Consider the following 15,207-nt stretch of genomic DNA (forward strand, 5'->3'; position numbering starts at 1 on the left):
TGCAATTTATTTGTGAAGATATCAGTTTCGAATTGATTATATCTAAACGGTGTTCCTAAACTGGAGGTACAAATAAAAATGACAGATTTCTCGGAGCGTTTTAAGAAAAAAGGCCTATAACATGAGTCCGCCAACGCTTTATTTTTGAGATACCGGTGTTAAAGTTCAAGCTCTTTCTTTCTCATAGCACCTTCCCTTTACAAGATATTTAACCAGAATTAGCATAGACATTCTAATTAAAAGTTTTCATCTTGTGAAATGCTCATTTTTAATGCCAATCTGCAGGGTGACATTTTTTTTGGAAGGTTACCTGCTTCTTTCTTCTAGAACTATTTTTTGATGAACCACTGGTAGTGACAAAATTGCATATTTTTCACGTAAACAGAACCAGAGAAAATTGAAGAAGAAAAATGTTTACCAATATCGACAAGATCGACGGAGTTGAAATAATAGTTTTAAGCTTTGTGCAGAATGTCAAGTTGATAACATCATCGGAACCAATGAAAATTCAAGAATATTGGATAATAATAATAATAGTTAACAACCCATTATTTCCTTGACAACAGATCCGTTTGGGTTGATATTGTACATGTATATGTAGGTAGTAAAATAATTTCACGCCTTGTTAAAAAATTTCGTTGAAAATCGTCATCAGAAGCATTGAAAATTCAAGCAAATATCGAAATACAAAATGAGAAAAACACTGAGGTGATGTCGGGACTCATCATCAAGTGCTAATTGCACGCCAGTGATTTACTCATTTTTTTTTTATTCTTCTTGAATTCTTTATGATTCTGATACACAATCAGCATGAAATTTTGCAAAAGGCTTGAATTTATTATTCCTTATATACAGAGTGGTCCAGATTTTAGTGCAATTACTTTGGCGTCGGATACAACAACTCTTTTCATGAAAAAATTTCTATAAACATATATCCTAACCTAACAAGCCTCTTTTTAGAGATACAAGGAGTTGAAGTTTGAACTTATAACTCTACTATTATTACATCCATTGTTTAAATTTTAATGCATAGAAGTCTTAATAATGTAATGTTTCGACTTAGGTAAGTGTCTTCTCCCAAACTCATCCAGTGGCGTAGATATAGGGATGCGATGATAAAATTTATATCTCTGCTAATAGTAATGATAGAGCTTTGAGATTAAAACATTATACGGGCACTTTTTTACGTAAAAGCTAGTAGTGTCTTTTCAGTATAGAATTCTCAATTATTAAGCTATGACCTAATTTCTGTGCCATTTTTTGAAAGCTCAATTTTTACTGATTTAAAAAATATACAGCATCGTATGATATTAATATGAATGATATAAAATGGTCAAAAACTTTCTTTCATCTAAGGGTCTCAATATTTCTATGGCTTCGACTGTTGAAAAGCACAGAAAAATGTAGCATCTTATAATTACCACAGTCTCCTTCTATTAGTATTTTCATTTCTATGCTCCTTACTCAATTTCTCCAAGATCAGAATAATCGACTGATATCATAAGGGTTCGAGCTTTGGCTGCGAAGGTCCATAAAATGGTCGGCTTTTTCACCTGATTTGTCACCTTTTGATTTTTTTGTTCTGGGGAAATATTAAGGACAAACTTCATAGAAATAGTTAAGCAAATATAAATGAATGTAGAGATAATTTCCCAAGTTGCTTGAACACAGTTTCAAATATTCATCAATACGCTGTGAAGTATCGAGAAAAGGTGTTATCTGTGCATTGCTGTGGATGGTCAACGATTTGAGTATCTTCTGTACAAACTTGATCCTCAATCAAAGTTATAACTGAACAATTGTCATTACTATTAGGCCTTAAATATTATGTCTTCTTGATTCCTTTCCTAATTGAATTTTTGAGTTTAATCATATGCGTTTTTTCATATGAGATTTGAAACTGATTGGTACTTGTGCGTATTCATACTGAAGACCTATAAAAATAATAATCTGATGCATCCATCTCATTACAACTGTATCGATTGAAACTTTCGATCATGTGAATATTTTTGTCATTTCCGAATCCGTTTAGAGATATAAAAATGTATAAAATATAGGTATCTAGATTCGAATTTTGTAAAAATTAGTAAACATAGAAGGTAGAAGGCGTCTCTTATTATAGGAAGCTCTATTTATCTGTGCTCATCAGTTGAAACCATAGAAATATTGAGAATCTTAGATGAAAAAAGGGTTTTGACCATTTTCTATTATTTATATTGATACAAACCATCCAATGTTGTACTATTTTGAAAACAGGAAATACTTAGCTTTCAAAAAATGACACAGAAATATAGTGTTCCCATTTAAAAAACACAAATTTGGGTCATAGCTTCGTGATTAAAAATCCTGCTGAAAAGACGAGTCCGCCACTGGATTCTAACGTAAAAAAGTGCCTGTATAATGATTTAATTTCAGAACTCTATCATACGTATTAGGGAGGATGTAATTTTTTTCGATATTGCTTTCAACTTGAAAACGAAAGAAGGTGGCCAAAAGTGAATACTACTCTCGTTAGTTTCTCAGAAAGAGAGAACGAGAATGGAGTATCAGATTTTGTCTATCTATCTCCTATGATTTAAAAGTTGTAGTGCTATAACATCGAAATTTGCCCAGCCTGTACAATTCTTTTCTCTTTCCAGAACGTTCCTCATCGAAAACAACATAACAAAGATCCCAAAATGCTTCGTGAATTTCCAAGGTCTTTCAGACGTCTCCCCACAAACCAGCCTCTGTAAGTGAATATTCCACCCCACGCTCCCCCAAAAACAAAGATATTCCTAGTAAGACGGTCGTTTCTCCGTGTTTTCAGAATTCCTACCCAAATCCCTGCTAGGGGTTGAGATAGCGTCTCGTCACGCGACGTCCGTTGCTATGGCCAATGGAGTGTTTGATCCATAGCAGGAAAGAGGCCATTGGAGCCAACCTCAGCCAATGGGTAAAGAGGGGTGAAAAGCGCCCACGGTAGAAGGGAGTCGCGATTTTCCGGATATACAGTCCGTCTACAAAGATACCCCAATTTGATGGTTTTACATACATGCTGAAGGGTGTACTGGGAGTAATTACCGCCCACAAGACTTCCAAAATATAAAATCACAAAATTCTGGCCAAGAACGAACATTTTTCCATAAGAAAGAACCAATAATCATTTTACTTTTCTTTGAAATCGGCACGGCAGAAAAAACTCGGACCCTTTTACGGTTTATGAGTTTATTATCGCTTTCTTGATATAACTTTTATTGCACTACGAACTACGAGCTCGTCTTTATCCGAGGTTTATTATTTTTCTTTATCTATCCGCTTTGTCGCCCCTTGTTTTACCATCTGTGATTTTTTTTCATCGGTATACACTCCTATTCCGTTTCCATATTGATGTGTTCAAAGTTTTTGATATAAATGATTTGATTCCGTACACAGTCATTGAATTGAAAGGAAATATGATTCTGGTTTTAGGCAGTCAATATATCTGAATGTTTACTCGGCACTATATTTGATCTCTGTATAACGTTTGTAACAGTGACGGCTCGTCAGGGTCGGCAGGGTCGGCCGGGCCGACCCAAAAATTATCGGGAAATAGAAAATAATTCTAAATATTCAATTCATTCAAACTCAATCGGAGTTATCGATTTCGATATCCAAATTCCCTCGGTAATGAATATTTCCACTCAGAACAGGAAAATATAGCTTATACCGGCTAATATTTTCTTTCGGACCCACCTAATATTCGATTTCCAAAGCATCCAGCGTTGTTATTCCCTTTCATAAATTGTAACAAACCACAATCGTAAATGGTTACTTTTCGTAACATCACCCCAAACAGGTTATTCCAGAATTGTACGTAACACCGTAACATTAGGTCTGAAATGTAACACAAATGTTACAATTATACAATTGCAACCCCTGGAATGTCACTGAAAGCATCTCATCACGTTAGGTCGGCCAAGAGCCGATGGCGGAACCAGCGCTACCGAGAGCGCTACGTAAAGGAAAAGATACTACGACATACGCCCAGAATACGACCACTCAATAGAACGGCACAACAACTCGATGTAAGGTCGCTTCCCAATACACAGGGTCGGCTGGCCGGTTATCGTATTGCAGAGCGTCAAGCAGCAACTTTTCACAGTTTATTTCAAATATTTGATAATTAAATGAATGGTTAATTTATGTATTTATTTAAATTTTTATTAAATTATGAGACATTATGTCTTAATCAGAAAAGAACTCATTTATGCCGTTCGATAGTAGCTATTGATTTTCAGATCATGAAAATATAATTAATATATTCAAATGAATGGTTAATTATGGGATATTACGTCTCAATCAGAAAAGAACTTATTTATGCCGTTCGATAGTAGTTAGGTATTGATTTTCTGATCATGAAAATATAATTAATATATTCCTAACTTCGAAAACATCCTGATTTCAAAAGTTCTGTAATTTCGAGGGAGAAAATTCGCGAGGAAATAAATAATTCTGCGTGCTTTTCTTGGGAAATAGACGAAACAACGGATGTTAAATGTTTTTGTCAGATGTCAGTAATTTTCCGCTTCGTTCGAGAAGGTAAAATATCCGAACGATTTTGGGGTTTTTTCGATGTTAGTAAAGGTCGAACCGCGAATGATATTTTCAATACCTTGTTGGACAATTTTAAAGATTTCAATTTAGCGACTAAATTAGTAGGTCAAATATATGACTGGGCAGCTGTGATGGCGGGGGAAATTAATGGGTTACAAGCGCGAATAAAAACAATTGCTCCTCAAGCACTATTCACGCACTGTTATGCACATAAATTGAATTTAGTGTTACAAGATCCGACCAAGAAAACCAATGAGTGTAGCGTGTTTTTTTCGAATCTTTCAGGATTTTCGTCGTTTTTCACTAAATCAAGTAAACGCACTAATATTCTAGACGAAATTTGCAAAAAAAGATTACCCTCTAGCTCGGAAACTCATTGGAATTTCAAATCTCGCGCTGTAAAAACAATATTCGATAAGAGAGAAGAATTAATTGAAGTTTTTGATCATATCAGCGACAATTTAGATGAATGGGATGATATTACAATACGTGAAGCTACCGGTCTGAGGAAAATGTTGAATGATTTCGAATTTTTGTTCATTCTCCACTCTTTTAATTTGATTTTACATACACAGATCCCGTTTTTTCTATAATCCAGCATAAGTTATCAGATATAACTTATTGCAACGCCAGAATCACTTCTTTATTATCGACTCTGAAAAAATTTCGCACAGAAGATGAGTATTTCATTCGCTTATATTCAGAAGTAGAAAAACTCCCAGAAGTAATGCCACCGAGTGCTAGACGTCGAAAACGTAAAATAGATTACGAAATTCAGCTCACGGATAATTCCTCAATGAAACGGCTTTTTTGTGAAATTCTGGATTTAATTATAACTCAAATTGAAATAAGGTTTAAAGACATTTCATCACTTCATTTTTTGGAACTAATGAATTTTAATAAATTTGATATATACGTTCGTAATTTTCCGGAGTGTGGCCGACCCACATCTCGAGGGCACGAGCCGTCACTGGTTTGTAAGTATGGGGAACTCTAAGAGAGGAGTTTTTGAACATTGAATAGGTTGAAAACTCAGATGAACAACGGGTCAGAAAAGAATGGCAGGTTTGGCGTTATTATACATCCATAGGAAAATTGAACTCGATTTGGTTCTGTGATAGAAACGTTTGCTGATATGATATTCTTGGAATTGATATAAAAAACAGAAAGGACAAACTATTACTGCATCGCATTGTGACTAGAGACATACATAAATGGGTTCATTACGATAATCCCAAGCGCAGAAAATTATGCTCGGCGTAGTGTATTATGATTAGTTAAAACCGACTGAAACAATCACAGGCGATCGTTATCGAACGCAATTAATGCGTTTGATTCGAGCATTGAAAGACAAAAGACGGCAATAAAACGAGAGACATGATAAAGTTATTTTACAGCATGAAAATTCTCGGCCTAATGTTGCGAAAGTGGTAAAGACATACTTGGAAACGTTGAAATAGGAAGTCCTGCCTCACCTGCCATATTCTCCAACTATCACTTGTTTCCATCAATGGCACCCTGCCTGGCTGACCAGCACTTCCGGTCTTATGAAGAAGTAAAAAATTGGATCGATTCGTGGTTCGCTTCAAGAGATGACCCGTTTTTTCAACGCGGGATTCGTACGCTACTCGAAAGATGGGAGAAAGTAGAGGCCAACGATGGACATCACTTTGAATCATAAATGTATAACCAGTTTTTTACAATAAAGCTTCGAATTTCGGAAAAAACGGCGGAAGCAAAGTTGTACGTCTATGTATATCAAAACTTAATGATTTTATTTCCCTTTCACAACAATTGTTTTGAGTTTTCAGTTTGTAGACGAGTTAGATTTATGTTTTTTTCTGTTTATTATGATCATATATTTATTGAATTTTTTCTTTCAGGAAAAAAGTTTGTTGTTTTCTTTGAAATATTCCTTGTTGCGTATATACGTTTCATAAGTATTCATTTTTTAGAAAATAATTTTATTCGAATACCTCCCAAGAAAAAGATCTACGCCCTTGTACCTACATGCTATTATAGAATATCCAAAGTCACTTGAACTAGTCCATAAAAACGCTTGGCCAGATGTCCTTTGAAGTGGATACCGCGATCCACTAAATACTGGGGTTCATTTGAAAGTATTGTTAGGCTGATGTCAAAGGAATTTCTGGAAATTTAGACAAACCTTGTATCATCGAAATATTCTAGCTTCCTCCAAGTGACTTTGGATATACTACACCATTAGACTCTATCTAAGATGTCTAAACATCTCTATCTATCATGCGTGAAACCCTTAATGAACAAATATGTGTATTACAATCTTTATTCGAATTTTATCAGAACTCCCTGTGTTGCAAATCTTATCCTTATATTGGATGTTCCAACATTGACGCGATGCTCTATTACGGATAAGCGCTGAAATTTGTGTATTTTTTTCGATACAGTATCATTAGGCTGCATGCTCAAATTGTTTGGAAATAGAGTTTACCAAAAAAGTTGATATGACCAAACATATGTTTTTTCTTATGGAACACCCTGTTTTTTATTGAATTTTCAGATTGCGCCGAATATAGAAACCCAAGTTTGTTCGAAGTTTCATATGCTTAAAACTGACCGCTTTTGAGATATGTATTTCCATTTTTTCATGAATTGGAGGGGCGTAGGAAAACCTAATAGCTCCGAAATTAATGAATTTATTTATATGATATTTTGAACTTGAATCCTAGAAGAATGGAGGGAAGTACTTACTTTTTGATAATCAATAATCATTTAGAACTCCACTGGATGTTCAAAGTGCGACAATTCATTAATGACTCAATTAAACGTTAATGTCTGGCTCATTTCAAATGGCGTACCCTGTATTTTATTTTTTCCAGTCATTTGAATGAATTTTAAGAAATCGTCTTGCTTATGTCCTGTCGGAACAGTTCTGTCTAGTTGGCAACAAAAAAAAGTTGAAACAATCCTCTTGAGCGGATTTTCTAAATAAACAATTCCCGGTTTTGTTATTTTATCAATTCAGAGAGAGCAATCGCTTCGCGAATATGCTCATCTTTAATAAACGATAGATAAATAATACATATTTTGTGTTTCATTTACCAATTCCCGATACTTTTTACTTTTCTTGGAATAATACCTAGAATAATACCTAGTATAATTCTGTTTTGTAGATTGAATATAATCGAAAGATCTTTTACAAAAGTTTAAATCTCAATGATTTTACCTTGGAGAAACAAGAAACTGGAACATTGTTTCTGAATACACTAACATTTTTCAACTGGAGAAATATGTTCTACCTTCCTCATTTTCATACAAATGGATCTACACTTTACCTCAAATAATTCACATTCTCATCGTAATGAACAGAAAGATAATGGGAGGAAAAAGGTCATAATTACGGAGGTTGTGAATCTACTAAGTTTTTAAAAAACAGTAATCAACGGTATTGAGCAATCATCCGAACCAAACACATTTAATTTTCCTCTACAACATTGAGAGTTAATTAATATGGAATTGAGGGGTCTGTATTATCAATTCTTCAGATTTAACATGTTTTCATTATTGGGTAAATGCAATTTTTTGATTAAATCAACAAAATCAATTCAACAGAATAGATGATAGTTTTGCTTTGGAATTAAATGATCGGTGAAATTTTTGAATATATGTATACGGAATCATCTCCTATCTCGTCAAAATAAAGACTTCTATGGTATCTGAGAAGTTTGACGTTTCAAAAACTACCTGTTGAACACATTCGAATTATATCCTCTGATAAGCGGTTAATTTTCTGGAATTAACGAGAAACGAAACGATATGTGTCAAAATTGTATTAAGGACAGCCTTTATTCAAGAAAATTGGACTTAATAAGTCGGACAATAAGACATTTAACTCCCCCTTTTGAATGATACTTATTCAATTTCATCTTATCGAGAACATTGCTTATGTGCTTTGGAATTCAATGATTTATGGATATTTTCATGTAAACTTCTAATTGATTATTCAGTAATGAGAACAAATATCTATAACTAGTTGACTGTTCCTTTAATTTCTGATTTTTGTAATGCGAAACATAAAAAAGTTCGCACTCACCTAGTATAGCCTGAATAGCCCAGTCTGTTACAATGTTATCCATTTTTCTGGACGTTTCTCAGTAATTCACCATTTTATAGGTTATTCCTATACTCGTAGGACTCTTCACATATTTTTTCGAACTTTCAAGTTAACTTTTGAAAAAGTTTACATCAGAAAATTAACCAGGCAAAATAAAAACTGCGTTTGCGTAGCATAAATTCTCATATGTCATTTTTGACAACTCACATTACAATTTGACAATTCATAGAAAATAAACAAAACTTTTTACTTCATACTTAACTCTTGTTATTTATTTAACGCTCATGTCGTTAGATTGTATGATCTTCATTTTTAGTTTATTAATGTAGAACATTATGCATTTTATAATTAATGTTTTGATGTATTTATAATGAATTAGAGACTATATAGAATCGTTTATTCATTTATAGAGTTGAGAAACAATATAACAAGATTTCTACATTCAGGGGAGCAATTTTGTTATAATGAAAAAGTTTGCATGTCATACTTGTTTTTTCAAAGTTGTCATGTAGTAGGCAATTCAATCAATTTCTCAGCTGTTCTATTTCTTTTACTAACATGGGGGTTTCCGAAAATATAGAACCTCAAAGGTTTGTTAGCCCATTCTTCTCCAGCTGAATCTATTCCTATTCTCTTTGCAGTAACAATATTCAATGTTTCATTGAAATTGGGAAAGCTTTCAAGCCATAATAAATCATTGTCACATAAATTTAATTTGTTACAGTTATCTTTATGGATATCCATACTTATACACAATTTTGATGGTCCGTTACACAGGTCTATATCTTTTAGCGATTTGAAAGCTTGTTTATTCTTCACCTTATTCAAACGGTGCTTGTGCATAATGTCTAAACCTTAAAACATCAAAATTCAAAATTAATTTATTCTTTAGTGCCCTACCAATTCACCTTCTAAAGGCTCTAAAGCTCTAATAAGAACTGCCGCACCTGGCTCTCTACTTGATATATTAAAGCAGTGATACATTCCATAAGTCATATATACATAAGCAGTTCCTTCTTTCATAAACATTGGCGCGTTTCTTGGAGTTCTTCTGAAAACAAAGTTATACAGAGATTTAAAAGGAAATATTTAGATTCAACATACCTACCATTGAAGGAATGTGAAGCCTTATCTATTCCTCCCAAATAACTTTCGGTTTCCACTATTTTACCTCTCAAAAATGTATTATCTTCCAATTGACGAACAAGAACTTTACCCAAAAGAAATTTAGCCATTTCAATACAGTTCATATCAAAATCATTGCTCTTAAGTCTCATTTTAACGATTCGAAATTCTTGTGTGTAAACAACAGATGACTGTTTAGGTTAGGTTCTTTTTCACCAACTTCTGATATTCATTTTTAGTCTTTGTCGTTTATTCGAAAGTTTGGAAAATTAAATATAAAATCAGTAGGTATGCAATTTTCATAAAAATCAACCTATTGAAAATATCATTGCTAATAAAACAAATGGAAGTAGTGATTAAACAATTTATTCATTTCAGGGAACATCAAATTTTTCTATAAGTTCAAGTATACCTAATACATTTATTAATTTAGCTTCATTATCAATAGTACAAAATCACTCTTTTTTGAACATCGATCATTGTTTTTAAAGTAAATTTTTTTTTTTTAAATCCATCTTCTTTCAAGAAACTGGCAATATATTTTCATATTTTAGAAACAATGACCATTTTAGAGAATCACAATTTGTGTAAAAAATCATGGAAATATGTCCTAAAAATCAATATACAACAAGATCTCATGCATCCTGTTGTATATTGAACTCCTAGAAATAGTACATAATTTTTCCATGATAGAAGGAACTAGAAAGAAATGAAAAAAAGGAATACCTTACAAACTTTTCATATATAACAGGTTTCAAAAAATCATCTCGAATTATAACAATTAAATACTCAATAATAACAGTTTTGTAAAGTAAACGTCAGGTTACATCATCTAAACAGTTATTTTAAACTTTAACTATTGAACACCTATGTATCAAAGAAATCAATACTTTTTTATTCTACTAAAACATTCGAAGTAGCAAATATAAACCAAAATAGAAAAATCGTTAAGAAATATCTTGGTACATATATTTAATCATTAAAAAATTACTCAACAAAAATATAATAAAAATATTGTATAGTAGAGAATTATCCTTTCTTAAGATCTAAAATATTATCACATATATTTATTTTCTATGATTATCAGTTTTTGTTACCTTGAATAGACAAATATACAGGGGTGTAGGATTCTACAATAATGAGTACCCTACATACCCTGTACAACTAACACACAAATATACAGAGCGTTTTATGCTAACATGTCAGGATATTCTACCAAATTTCCTATAATAGTCAAGTGATTCAGAATAGTACCTCAAAATGAATATTGCCTTAATTGTGGCTGGTACTCCAGAAGACCCAACCCCTACAACTTTCTCCCCAATAAAACCAAACAAACCTGAGTATTTCGGAGGGATATTTCATATAAAATCCAGCCTTAACATTGAGAGCGTCAATTTTAACATTCCAACGTCGTACCATAGGAGATAAACCAAGAAATAACATGATATATCGGCTAACATGAAGTATCCAGGATATGTGTCTTGCATTAAGAAAAAATATTTCATGAAAACCACGCAACTCGAGAAATTTTACATGACTTCCGCAAACAAATTCAAAACCCTGTGAATCAGCTCATATTGCTCGGCTGTCTGTACCATACCGCCTCTGTTTAATCTCAAGGAACACAAGATGGCTAGTACATCTACATTTAGACCATTCTTTAATTGTTGTATGCCATTGAGAATGGCGAGGAAACAACCTGTTCTACCGATGCCTGCGCTACAATGAACCACCAGTGGCACCTTGACCCCCTCTGATGAATGCCTCCTCTGACAAAACACCCCTTTGGGAACTTCACTTAAATTTGCGGAAAATACGCCGTTTGCAACTTTATTGGATGATTTCTGTACTTCTTGTGTTTTAGGGCTGTCTTTTTTTTGTTCCCCGATTGCCTCCTTCCTCTTACTTATAGTTTTGCTTGCATACTCTGATGATTTTACAAGACTAAACCTTTGATTTTTAACCATCCTTGGAGTTCTCCGGAGCCTGATGTCAAACGGATTGTCATTTGTGTCTGATCCAGAAGAGTTTTCTAGAGATTTTGGTTTTTCAGTGTTAGGAAAAGAGTAGGAAAATGGGTTTCTGGAGTTTTCAAGCGATGTCCAAAAGAAACTTTTCAGGATTTCCTTTTTGTCCCCTGAATTCTCTGAATCGTCAGGAATTTGGGTATTGTCTGCGGACTTAAATACTTCTAAAGGTTTTTTATTTTCTAATATACCTTCACAGTTATTACATGAGTCTTTCTTATAACAACTTGATAAATGGTCTTGGTGTGTTTCTGATTCTGATTTGACTGATTTATCGCTTGATAAATTCTCTAAAACATTAAGAGCTACATTGAGAACCAACATGGGATCTGCCATCTTATGGTCTTGCCAGTTGGTAAACCAATAGTGCTTTATGATTCTCTTTTCTTCCAAAATCTCCTCACTCTCAACTAACCTTGTAACTTCTAGATACCGCATTGGACAATCCTGCAGGAGGTTTTCTTCTGACAAATACTTTATTTTGAAATTACCAAACGTGACCTCATCGAGTGCCTCAAACTCTACAAGGTCCTCTTCAAATTCTTGATAATTACACCTACTATCAAACGTGAATTTTTCTCTGACTTTGGAGGTTTTTACAAAGAACTTGTTGGCATCAGGAAAACCAGTTCGTCTACCGATTGGAAAATAAAGCTCACATTTGTTTTTTCCCTTTTCAACAAGTCCAGTGAGCATTACAATAACTTGGCACTAAAATAAATAAATATAAGAAGTACCATCAGACAATTGAAACTTAATGTAGATAAAATTCTAAAGAACTGATTATTTAACAACAAATATTTAGGTTGGATAGAACATATCATTCAATACTTACATTGGTGTGCCAAACCATACTCCAAAAGTCTTGGCAAGTGTGGGCCATAGGCCCTTGTGTGGCAATATAAGCTGTCTCAGTATAATCAGGTCCCTGAAAAATGGAATGAAGAGATAATCCAGGAATAGGAGAGAATTGTATAAATTGACTTACCTTAATATAGTTGGCATGTATATAAGTTTGTACTCCTGGCAAGTGAACTCTACTATGTTCGTTTGGCAAGACACCCTTGTATCTGTTCTTATTCTGACTACCAGACACATAGCATTTCTCTTGGAGGTTCAATGGTACCTCCCAGAACTCCTGATGCAATTTCGGAACTCTGCTTTCCTTAAAGAGAATTATTTTGTATAATGTTTAATTTCATCTAACCACTTACTTCACAAGCTGTCTTTAGATCTTGTACGGAAAGAACACTTCCTGCAGTTTGTAGGTATTGCATATTCTGCAAATGGTTCTTGAAATCCTCGGAAAGTAGCTGATTATCCTCGATATCAGGTTGTCGAGGGTAGTAGGCCTTCCGGTATCCCTTACAGTTCTTAGAAGTTCCTACACATTCTTTGAAAGACCCGTTCTGGCAGAAACCACAAGGCGGCACATAAAGATTCTCATTAGACAGAGACTTTCTGCGACATTTTGAAGCTGTGCATATACATCGTTTAACTGGCATCTGACACCTACAATGATATTGAATTTTCATTACAATGACATATAAGATAGTTATTTATAATACAAGTGCAGAAGTCATTGAAATTCTTCCACGAGTTCAAAATTCAAAGAACTAGCCACTAAGTGGTGAGTTTTGAATGAACGAGTGTTAGAATGACTTCCGTATGAGTATATTAAAAATTATTTTCTCTAATTCTCTGATTTTTTGATGGAATCAATGGAATATTCCATAAATTCTGTTTGGTGATTTTTGCATTGAAAAATGTTGGTTGGTAGAACAGTTTACTTTATCATAAATTTGACAGATAATAGATAAATCCTTGAAAGAAAATTCCAAGTATGACCATATAATAATAAAACATGATCCTGAAATCTGCAAGAGATATTTTTGAACGATTTTGTTCTACAAGGTATGGCAAAATGAATGGGTTTTCCACAGAATTACAGAAAAAATATTTATGGATGGGAACAATAAAAATATTGGGAATATAGCTTTGTTACTCACTTGTTTTTACAAATATCAACTTTACTTGGCACTGACTCATAAATAATGCAATTTCCACATGCCTCTTGAGATTTTCTTCTTTCTCCCGTCTTCTTCCCATTTTCAAACTTCTTCAAACAAGGACATTTCTCACAAGTACCAAAACTGGTAAGATTCAAATTTGAAACACTTCTAGCAGTGTTCAATCTCATCGAGGGTTGTATTTTTGGTTCTGAAATACTAGAATTCGAACCCAAATCAATGGTGAGACTTGCATTGGATCCTCTTCGTTCCAAGAGACCTTTTGGTTTGAATCTCACAGGTTCAGGCTTTGAATTATGATTATCTGAGAAATCTTGAAGTGTCATGATTTCTGGAAGAGTTTTCAATGTTTGGGATCCAGATATGCTAGTGTTGGATGCAAATTTCTTCAAGTTTGATGGAAAACATGGCGTCAATTTATTTGGTTCGTCATTGAATTCTGACAGCAATTTTGGTTTGATCTGTTTCTTGGGTGTATTAGGCATTGAAAACACATCTCTTGACAATTCTAAGCTTGTAGTATTTTCTTTTTGAGGTTCAGAATCTAAACTTACAGCTTTTAACTTCCTTGACAGGGTTGGTGTTTTTGGGGATTGTACTACTAAAATTGGTTGGTTTGAAGAATTAAGCTGTGGGCCTAAGTCCAAATTAGGAAACTTCCTCTCTTTTTTCACGTTGAGCTTTTCGTCAGGGGGTTCAGATTCCATTTTGATAGTTTGTGCTAAAAAAAACAATAATTTTAAAATAAGAGCTGAACATGAATCTTAATAAATTTGAATGCATAATAACCTCAGTATTAATCTAGCAGATAACGTTTAGTTATCACTGAATATGATAACAAATCATTTTGCCATCAAGATATTCTGTAATTTCTGTTTATATCCGAAAATTACATACCAAATAACGACATTACATTCCTTCAATCATAGGTAAAGAATATTTTATTGATATTTTGTTATCGAAATGTTTCTACGGAAAATAGTTGTACATTTACAAATGTGTCATTGGTTGTTTATCCAGTTACGGTATTCTTCTATTTGATTTTCTCACATTTTACCGATATTTTCTTTTCGAAAAACAAATATATCGTAAACGGGCCCATTCTCTATCATTTTCAATAGTTTGACAGATAAACAGGAAAATTCATGGCTGGAATTTTCTTTTATGTTCGTTGGTCGTGCTAATTCTTGATCTCGCCAGCAGATATAAATTCAATTATTGTTTTTCAATTCGAAAACATAAGCTCATATAATTCTGGATGGAATTATATGTATCATTTGGCAATTCAAAATATGGGGGTTATTTAATTGTCAGCATAATATGAATGTATCGAAAGGAATATTTAAGATGACAT

The 15,207-nt window shown here is 33.5% G+C and overlaps 3 protein-coding genes across 4 annotated transcripts in view; all 3 read right to left on the reverse strand.

Moving 5' to 3' along the window:
- Nucleotides 1-8,860, reverse strand: part of LOC123675754 (myelin regulatory factor-like protein) — a 45,083-nt gene extending 36,223 nt beyond the window's left edge. The window contains exon 1 of the mRNA XM_045611248.1: nucleotides 8,648-8,860. Coding sequence (XP_045467204.1) covers nucleotides 8,648-8,690 — 43 coding nt within the window. The 5' untranslated portion in view covers nucleotides 8,691-8,860. The remainder of the gene's footprint in view (nucleotides 1-8,647) is intronic.
- Nucleotides 8,861-9,051: 191 nt separating this feature from the next.
- Nucleotides 9,052-9,993, reverse strand: LOC123675757 (DNA-3-methyladenine glycosylase-like). Its single transcript, XM_045611252.1, has 3 exons — nucleotides 9,773-9,993; nucleotides 9,577-9,716; nucleotides 9,052-9,522 (listed from the first exon to the last, which is right to left on the reverse strand). Exons 1-3 carry the CDS (start codon nucleotides 9,943-9,945, stop codon nucleotides 9,173-9,175), a joined length of 663 nt encoding a protein of 220 aa, XP_045467208.1. The 5' UTR covers nucleotides 9,946-9,993; the 3' UTR covers nucleotides 9,052-9,172.
- A 150-nt stretch (nucleotides 9,994-10,143) lies between these two features.
- On the reverse strand, nucleotides 10,144-14,986 carry LOC123675755. Of its 2 annotated transcripts, none has more exons than XM_045611250.1 (6): nucleotides 14,643-14,986; nucleotides 13,833-14,574; nucleotides 13,038-13,335; nucleotides 12,812-12,988; nucleotides 12,659-12,751; nucleotides 10,144-12,534 (listed from the first exon to the last, which is right to left on the reverse strand). In XM_045611250.1, the coding sequence occupies exons 2-6, from the start codon at nucleotides 14,558-14,560 to the stop codon at nucleotides 11,326-11,328; spliced, it is 2,505 nt and encodes an 834-aa protein (XP_045467206.1). In that variant the 5' UTR covers nucleotides 14,561-14,574; nucleotides 14,643-14,986; the 3' UTR covers nucleotides 10,144-11,325. The 2 variants fall into 2 exon arrangements, with proteins under 2 accessions (XP_045467206.1, XP_045467205.1); XM_045611249.1 differs by having other exon boundaries at nucleotides 14,751-14,985.
- Between the last annotated feature and the right edge of the window lie 221 nt (nucleotides 14,987-15,207).

This window comes from Harmonia axyridis, chromosome 3 (assembly GCF_914767665.1).
Source record: "Harmonia axyridis chromosome 3, icHarAxyr1.1, whole genome shotgun sequence".
NCBI classification, from domain to species: domain Eukaryota; kingdom Metazoa; phylum Arthropoda; class Insecta; order Coleoptera; family Coccinellidae; genus Harmonia; species Harmonia axyridis.

Excerpts from the sequence above, each read along its gene's own strand:
- LOC123675757 (XM_045611252.1), bottom strand. The coding sequence starts at position 9,945 with ATGAGACTTAAGAGCAATGATTTTGATATGAACTGTATTGAAATGGCT. Across the intron at positions 9,717-9,772 it reads TCACATTCCTTCAATGGTAG|AACTCCAAGAAACGCGCCAA; the intron begins GTATGTTGAATC and ends TGTTTTCAGAAG. Across the intron at positions 9,523-9,576 it reads AGCTTTAGAGCCTTTAGAAG|GTTTAGACATTATGCACAAG; the intron begins GTGAATTGGTAG and ends TGATGTTTTAAG.
- LOC123675755 (XM_045611249.1), bottom strand. Across the intron at positions 13,336-13,832 it reads GTTGATATTTGTAAAAACAA|GTGTCAGATGCCAGTTAAAC; the intron begins GTGAGTAACAAA and ends ATATCATTGTAG. Across the intron at positions 12,752-12,811 it reads TACATGCCAACTATATTAAG|GGACCTGATTATACTGAGAC; the intron begins GTAAGTCAATTT and ends TCCATTTTTCAG.